The 9,280-nt window shown below is 44.0% G+C and overlaps 1 protein-coding gene across 1 annotated transcript in view; it reads left to right on the forward strand.

Annotated features, from left to right (window-relative positions):
- The window catches only part of SLC25A22 (solute carrier family 25 member 22), a 166,664-nt gene extending 157,645 nt beyond the window's left edge, over positions 1-9,019 (forward strand). The window contains exon 10 of the mRNA XM_082269931.1: positions 8,236-9,019. Coding sequence (XP_082126057.1) covers positions 8,236-8,389 — 154 coding nt within the window. The 3' untranslated portion in view covers positions 8,390-9,019. The remainder of the gene's footprint in view (positions 1-8,235) is intronic.
- The last annotated feature ends 261 nt before the right edge of the window (positions 9,020-9,280 follow it).

Raw genomic sequence — 9,280 nt, forward strand, 5'->3', positions numbered from 1 at the left:
GAGGGGGGGGGCTGTCCCTTTCCTCCAATCAGCTCTCACACAGTGTACGTGCAATGTTTCCACCCACCCCTATGTACTGCTGAAAGATGAAGAAAGATTTTAACCAAGATCTACACTTTCAAAGGATGTAGAAAGGGGCAGACAGCAGATATACAAGTAAAACTTATGTAGAAGGATTGGTTTCATCTCTGTGTATCACTTGAGGCTATTCACTTCACTGGGTATATGTGAGGGTTTACAACCACTTTAAGTGTTCAAGTAGGAAGAAGATGTCAAGGAACAGAAGATGAGAGGGAATTTCTTAAAAGGCTAAACCTGCTATGGTGACAACTAGAAAAAAAAAAAAAACTTTAGCCAAAGCTTTTTTCTTTTGTTTTGGATAGAGTAGAATGGTTAAGGGTGCACTCTTACTGGGTACAGTTGATTGGAACTCTGCTCCAGTATGATTGTCCCCCTCTCAACCTTAATGTTGGACTGCGCTCACACTGTGCTTTAAGGAAGCATTCCTGGGCATGCTTATGTAATTTCCTCTGCCAGCCAAACCACAACGATCCATGCTTCGTGAATGCTCAGTGGTCTATGAGATTTCTGTGATTGGTTGCATTTTGAATCCACACTGAAGCAAACCATCACAGACTCCAAGTGTAATGTACCTCAGACCATCTCTTCCAAGCGGCCCCAGGCACAGTACACTGAAATGTGCCTGGGCACAGTTCGGCACACTCACACTACACAAACAAAGCGGGTAAGCCATGCCTGGGCATGGTTAAAACAGTTTGTTTAAGTATAACCTTAGACCTCTTTTCAGGATTATTTTTCTGTCTGTATCCTGTTGATACAGACAGATAGATACTTTGCTGCCTCCCAACGCCCCAACAGGGAGTAAAAAGTGGTCTCTGTAAAGTGAGGGAATATTCCCTTTTAGATAGTTGTCACCAGAAGAGCTGTCCCCATTGGAAGATTTTTCCTCACCTTTTGTTTTTGTAAATCCAGGACCAATAGCGAGGGTAAATTTCCTCTGCGGTGACACGGACAGTAATAAAAAACAGACAGAATCTAATGCAACTCTTATTCTATCCAAAATATAAAAAAAAGAAAAGTTACATATTCTTTAAATTTAATTTTTTTTTTTTTTTAGCTTTAAGGATCTATGAGAGAAGAATAGAGGCATAGGGGTTGATTTACTAAAACGTAAGAGTGCAAAATCTGGTGCAGCTCTGCCAAGAAACCAATCAGCCTGTAGGTTTTATTCTCAAAGCTTAAAGTATAACTAAAGGCAAAACCTTTTAAAAAATGTTGAATAGTGGAAAGGGATTAGAATGCTCGTCAGTTTTTTATTGCGGTCTGTGTCCCAGTTAGGGCAGGGACGTGCAATCAGGGGAGGCAGGGGAGGCGACCTGGGGCCACAGAGACACCTATGGTTCCGGAGATACGGGGCTCCTTGCGCAGCATGTTAGAAGCTGTTTGCAGCAGACTTAGAGGATGAGCTCACAGTGCCTGTGATTTTTTGTATTAGGGACTGAGCTCAATGCACGGTGTAATTTTTATTTTTTATTTCTGCATTCTGTAACAGCCCTGTACTTGACCAGTGAAATCCCAGAATTTACAGGGCTGTTACAGAATGCAGAAATAAAAAATAAAAATCTGCTGTCCAATAGATTGTCCTGTTTACCATTATCATTGAAAGTAAAAGAAAATCCCAAATTTCGGGTTGTCCTCAGAAAAGTAATAGAGGTTCTGGTGATCTGGAGGTCCACAAGGAATTCCCTTAATTTGCAGGGATTTCCACTCACTTCCTGTTTGGTTATGGGACAGGAAGTGAAGGGAAATCTCCACAAAGGGAAACAGATTGCCAAAAAAAGGGGCTATAACCCTTCCTTACCCTATCCAAAATGAAAAAAAAAAATCAGAAAATTGTATCATACTTACCGTAATTTTCCTTTCCTGGTGCCTATCCCTGGAAGCATACCTGTGATAGAGCTCCACCTCCACTCCGCCTTCAGGACTAGTGAATAGCATAAAATAAAGACGCCCCCTTCTCCCAGCATTCTCCTGTTATATAGAATACTGAGGGAGGGAGCGTATGCTGCCATGGATAGGCACCAGGAAAGGAAAAGTACGGTAAGTATGATACAATTTTCAGTTTTCCTGGCACCTCCATGGCAGCATACCTGTGATAAATAACTAGCTGACAAAAGGGTGGGTAGATGCTAAGACACAAAGAAATTTTTTTTTTTTATTTTATTTAGATGAAGCGTTCCAGGGTCAACTCTATAATGTTTTAGAAATGGGTGCTGAGACGACCATGTGGCAGCCCTGCAGATGGTATCCAGGGAGACGTTTGCTCTGGCTGCCCACGAGGCAGAAATTGATCTCGTAGTGAACCTTCACCTGTTCCGGAGGAACCATGCCTTTAGCCCTGTACACTTTACGTATTAGTTTGACATACCAGGATGCAAGAGTCCTGCTAGAGGCTTCCTTCCCTCTGTTTTTTTCCCCATGGGATAACCAACAGACTGTTAGATGTTCTAAATTTTTCTGTAGCCTTGAGATACTTCTTGAGCACTTTCGATATGTCCAAGCTTGGGTCTATTTCTGACTGGGAAAAAACTGGCAAGGCCCATGGTTCCCTGAGGTGACTTTCGGTAGCGACTTTAGGGGTGAAACCTTGAATAGGTCGCAGTTCCATTCTGTCTGCAAAGAAAGAAACATGATCCTCTCCGATTCCCAGGGCTTGCAACTCCGATATCCTCCTGCCAGATGTAATGGCTGGAAGAAAGGCCGTTTTTATGGATAAGTTCCAAATCAATATTTGTTCCATAGGAGCAAAAGGATGTTCCGCCAGGGCTTCCAGGAATAGAGTTAGGTCCCATTTTGAAAAGGTGCGTCTGACCGGAGGGCGTGACTTTAACACCCCTCTAAGGAATGCAATTACGAGAGGGTTGACCGCCCATCTTGAATTTGTTGCCACTGATAATGCGGCCACCTGAACCTCTAATGAACTGAGACCTAGGCCTAGGTCAAGTCCGGTCTGTAGGAACCCCAAAATTTTGGAGACTGATTTCCACACCCATAGATCAAGTCTGTGCGGGTTTGGATGAGAGACTCTGCCCTGCTGTAAAGTTGAGGGAACAGGGGAAGTCTCAGCGGTGTGCTCACAGACGGCCTCATGGCCAGCAGAAATCAAGGTCTCTTGGGCCAATAAGGGAGAATCGCCAGGATGTATACTGGTTCCTTCAGGAGCCTCAGGAAGAATTTTAGAATAAGAGGGTGAGGTGGGAAGGCATACGCTGTGTCGAAGTCCCAGGTGCATGTCAGAATGTCAACTGCTTCTGCCTGGGGGTGTGGAAAGCGGGAGATAAATCTGGGAAGCCTGGTGTTCCGTGGTGTAGCGAACAGATCCACCTGAGGATATTTCCGGTGACTGGCGATCTGGTGAAAGACATGTTGATGCAGGGCCCATTTGTTGTTGTTCGGGCAAGATCTGGAGAGAAGGCCCTCTTGATTGTTTAGCCTGCCCGGGAGATACACTGCTCTGAGATCTAGGAGATTCCTCTCGGCCCAGAGCATTACTGGCTCCACTTCTGACAGAAGCGATATGCTGCGATTCCCGCTTTTGAATATAGGAGACTGCTGCCTTGTTGTCCAGTCGTAGAAGGACTCTTGCCTCTGATGTGGGGGGCTAGAGAGGTTAGGGCTAAGAATGCTCCTCTCAACTCCAGGACGTTAGAGACTAGTGGAAGGACCATCTTTCCTGGACTTTGATTACCTCGCAATGGGCTCCCCACCCTTTTCCGCTGGCGTCTGAAGTAATTGTGGCCCAGGAGAAGGAACCCAACTGTCGAGATTTGGAGAGATTCTCAAGGTTTGTCCATCAATGAAGACTTCTGCACATGCATGGTATTAAGAGGATGGGCTGTGGGAGGCGTTATTTCTTCCACTGTTTTAGGAAGCCGGTCTGAAAGTACCTCAGATGCCAATGTGACCATGGCACCATCAGAATTCATGCTGTCATTGAACCTATGAGGCTCAAACAGAGAGAAGCTATCAGGCGGGGGTTGCGCAAGATCTTGGAAATCCTCTCAATGATGGTCTTTGCCTTCTGTATGGGTAATGACACTGTACCCTGACTGGTGTTGAATAATGCTCCAAGATAAATCGTCTGCTGGGTAGGAATGAGATGGCTCTTCTGATAGTTTATAAACCACCCTGCCTGGGCCAAAAGACTGTAACAAGATGTCCCTCTGTGCAAGAAGTTGACTCTGACTGTCTGCGAGCAAGAGAATGTCGTCCGGGTAATAATATACCCGTAGGCCCTTTTCCCTGGGAGGGGCTATGGTAGAGACCAGGACCTTTGTGAAGACCCAAGGAGAAGTGCATAGGCCAAATGGAAGGCACTATAACTGAAGATGTAGGTGACCCACTGCAAACCTCAGATATTTCTGAAAGGACGGAAGAATTGGAATGTGAAGATAGGCATCCTGAAGATCTTTTGAAAGTAACCAATCCTTTGGTTGTACTGCCTGGATTATCATCTGCAGAGATTCCAGTTTGAAACTTTCTAGATCGATATGTCAATTGAGATTTCTCAGGTCTATTACTGGTCTCCATCCCCCCAGTTTTCTTTGGAACGAGGTATAGCGTGGAGTAAAAAACCTGTATTTTGCTCCGAAGGGGGCACTGGAACCACTGCGCTCTGTACTTGGAGAGACGTTATAAACTGCAGAAGAGCTTCCGCTTTTTGTAATGATGTTGGGATCTCTGTCCTCTTGAAGTAATCTTGAGAAGGCTGAGGAGAGAAAGTCCAGTAGTGTCCGTGTTTTATTGTAGATAGAACCCAAGGGTCCTGGCATCTGTTTGCCCAAACTGGCACAACATGTTTGAGCCTGGCTCCCACCGGGAGTATTTGGGCCTGCCCTATGTCAAAAGGATTTTGTTTTATCCTGGGGGGGGGCGTAGAAAGGTTTACTTTTTCTTGTCCCCAGAAAGGAAGACTGGGTACCCCTCCAGGTTTTCGGGCCATCTCTATTTTGGTGAGACTGTCTGAAATTTCTTGACCTGGACTGCTGAAATCTAGAAGTGAAGTTTCTGGATCTCTTGGCCATTCAGTCTTTTGGAAGTAAGCCTGACTTGCCACCAGTCACTCTGGAGATTGCTTTGTCCAATTTCTCCTCAAACAGTGCCTTCCCATCAAAGGGAATCCTGCACAAGTTCTGTTTTGAAGCAATATCCGCTACCCACGGCTTTAGCCATAAGGCCCTTTTGGCCATGACTGAATGCTGCATTGCTCTGGCTGAGCAGTGAATGGTGTCAATTGCTGCTTCTCCGATGAAATCGGCTGACATATTCAGCTCGTCTAGTGCCCTTATGATGTCTTTCATTGGCACATCTAGTCTGATAGCTGACTCTATGTTTTCTGTCCAGGCTTTTACTACTGTGGACACTAATGTAAGGGCGATTGCTGGCTTACAAGCTGCACCTGAAGCTAGATAGCTCTGTTTGAGATCCAGATCTATACGTCTCTCTAAAGGATCTTTAAAGGATGCTGAATCTTCCATAGGAAGGGTAACATTCTTTGCTAGCTGGGCTACTGCTGCATCCACTACTGGCATTGAATCCAGGGGCTCTGAATCAAATGGAACTAGAGGGTAAAGTTTCCCAAACTTTGCTAGTGAAAACGTATTTTCCGTCTTCTTCCACTCCTCCTCAATCATCTCCTTTATCTCAATCAAAGGAAAGACTGCTTGTTTCCTTTTTAAATGTGGGAAGTACTTTCTTGACCTTGAGGGGGGCTCCCCAGGATCCTCCCATGCGATGGCCGATTTCACTGCCTCTATAAAAGGCTGAATGAGTGAAAAACTTAAGCCTCCTATCTCTGAGGCTTCAGAAGATGTATCTGAAAGATCCTCCAGAGAAAGGGTTCTGGCCCTGAAGGGGGAATCGGCATGTTGGCCATAGAGCGGCCTGGCACCTCTGGATCAACGTCCGTTGCCTGCGGGTCGTGAGGTATTGCCTGAGCAGGCATCATGGCAGCCAGTTCAGAAAGAGAATCTTTCATGGCCTTTTAAAAAGCTTGGCCACTTGTAGACTTTCTTGGTCTCGGTCAGCTGCGTATTCCTTAAAGCAGCTCTGACAGACCAGCTTGTTGGGTAGGGGTGTGGCGCCACAGGCCCAGCATTTTTTCCTCACTGAACACGTATGAGGAGAAGGAGAGTGATACCTCCTATGAGATCTAGATCGACCGAAAGATCTATGTCTAGATGAATGCGACCTGTGGCCCCGACTGTGTTCACGAGGACAAGCACGATGTCCGGATGATATTCTCGATCTCAAACAGGGCTGAAAAATATTGAGAAAGAAATGTGTTTTCTTTTTAAAAAACACATTTGTCAGTGCGCTCTTTTGATACTCACGCAAGGGTGGTCCCATACCCAATAGACATTTGCGGATCTTGATCATGAGGTGAATAGCTCATGTTGGCTATAGCAAGAGGATCAGCTGAAAATAGGGAGGAGGAAGAAAGCTTCAAACTGCCAAAAAAAAGAAAGGATATTCTAATGTTTGTTTTTTTTTTTTTTAAAGAAGATACCAGAAAAAGACGTACCTGGTCAACGACACAACCTGACGAGGCTGCGCACAGGTTGCCAACAAGCCCCAGACTGATTAATCATAATTTATAGGGAAGGGGAGGGAGTGAAATCCCTGGGACCTGCTCTTCCTGGAAAAAAGGCAATGTTTGTTTGCTGGGTTTTTGTTTAGTTTTTTTAAACTAAAAATGGGAAGGCTTGTTTCATTATCCATATACATATATACATATACATATATACACACACACACACACACACACATATATTTATATATATATATATATATATATATACACACACACACACACATACATTTATTTTATTTTTTTCAAATAAATGATCCTCTGAATAAATGGAGAAAGGAAAATCTACATCCCCAAGGAACACCTGGCTGGCTGGTAAAAAGAAGGGGGAAAATGAAGCAGATGGAGGGGAAGGAGGAATACAACAAAAGGGAACAAACTAACCTGGAGAGGAGGGGAAATAAATGTAGATACCTGAACAAAGATAGCAGGGGGGGTCAAAGAATGCTGACCCTGCTGCTGTCATCAATGCCATTCACAAAAAAGCTCTTTATGTAAAAGAGTTATGGCAGACTGCGTTCCTCATTAGGAAACCCTGCATACCCCAAAAGATCCGCAGAAGGCGTTCCCAGACTTTTTAGCACTATTAGCGGCCCGAGTACAGGGACTGCGCTCAGGGCCGCTGATAGGGGGGGACCACCAGCCCTCTTGTAGGGGGCCCGAGCACACAGGGGGGCCCACACAGAGAGGGGGATTAGTGATGGACAACAAATACAGAAATCTTCCTCCAGCACCTGAATCTGATCTGTCCCTCTCCCTGCTATCAGCTTTTATCTGTTGAGAAAGAGACAGTTGTCCCTCACTAATCCCCCTCCCTTGTGTGCCCCCCCCCCCTCACAGCACCTATCTCTGCTCAGGAGTTTATTTGTAAATTGTAACTTTGTTTCTCTCTCTCTGTCTCTCTGATCACTGAGCTCCAACTGCCCAGCCTGTATATTTTTCTCATCTCATCTTCTTTTTTATTTAACATAGTTTTTTTTTAGATTTAGCAAGAATTATGCGAGTTATGTTATATTTGTGTCTGATAATAGTGATTTTGTTGGAATTTTAGCTAAATATATCTTTAATATTTTCTTGGGGGGGCCCTGCCAGGTAGTCAGTATGGGGCCCCATGATTTCTAACAGCAGCCCTGACTACGCTTGGGAGAGGCTTAACCCACTGGAAGCTGTTCAGAAGCAGAGGTAGGGACATATTGCTACTCTAGTCTTCACCAGTCCAGGAGATATGAGGAAAAAAGGATAATGCTGGCAGTAGGGGGCGTCTTTATTTTATGCTATTCACTAATCCTGAAGGCGGAGTAGAGGCGGAGCTCTATCACAGGTATGCTGCATGGAGGTGCCAGGAAAAAGTTTTGCCTATAGTTTTACTTTAATTGGACAAGCAGAATTAGAAGCTGAAGTTAGAAGCTGATTGGCTACCATGCACAGCTGCTCCAGTTTTTGCACTCTCTAGATTTAGTAAATTAACCTCATAGACATTTCATTGCACAGTTTACTATGCTGTTTATGTGTAAGACTTTACATCTGAATTCTGTTTCTTCAACATTTTGTCTTTATATTTGCAGGAAAATTTGGAGGAGCGAGGGTCCAACTGCTTTCCTGAAGGGGGCTTACTGCAGAGCCCTGGTTATTGCTCCACTTTTTGGCATTGCACAAGTCATCTATTTTATAGGCATTGGTGAATTTATCCTGGGCTACTTACCCTCCAAGCGTGATTAACGAAAATTTTCAGTTATCTTCTTTTAGTGGCACCCTAACTTCAGCTCCTCTTGCCGCACAGTCCTTGTGTGGACACTTCCTGGCCTTGCCTTTTGTCACTTGTGGGTTTACAAGCTGGAAGACCTTACACCAGTGCAAATTGTCCTGAAAATCTGCAGAGCCTTTCAGCTAGTTAGGTAGCGTTCCACGCTGGCAAGCAGGACACAGTGTTAACCTTACAGGCAAGAAAGCTGTATTACATATGGTTGTTATTGCTTATGTTGCTGGAACATATTTTATTTTATTGTCCTAAATGGTAAAAGTCTTTGTTTTAGACATAACAATCATATTGGTAATTCAAGTTCTGCTGCATGGACCTGCAGCATACTGTACAAGGATGGCAACGTCCACATACATTTTAGATGGTTAATTTATTTCAAAATTTTAATTGTCTGGCATCTGTATAAATGTTTTGAGCAAGCCTAGAAAATGATAGGGTTTGGGACTTTTAATGTGCTAGTGTTACAAGAGATATTTAAAATCAGGATATCTACTGTTATTGAGTACATATAGTGTATACACAGTTAACAGCTTTTGTTCTAGACCTTCCAGTGAAAGTGGTATTAAACCCAAAAGCAAACATTTATTAAATTGCAGCTTACCATTTCTTAAATGTGATGGCTGTATTAATATACTTTTTGTATCTGGTAAAGTCTGCCAGCCAGTAAGTCTGTTGTTTTTGACAAGCTCTCCAGCAGAATGTATCAGTCACAAAGATGAGACAAAACTTTTAACACTAGCAGGGGTGCCTACAAAGATCAGCTTTTATTTTGTTTATGTATAACCTTTATCCCACAAGGAAAAAACTGTTTGCTGTACCAATAGCTTAAAAAGTGTGGGCTGAAATTTGGC

The sequence above is a fragment of the Pelophylax lessonae genome, assembly GCF_965119305.1.
Source record: "Pelophylax lessonae genome assembly, chromosome: 10".
NCBI classification, from domain to species: Eukaryota; Metazoa; Chordata; class Amphibia; order Anura; family Ranidae; genus Pelophylax; species Pelophylax lessonae.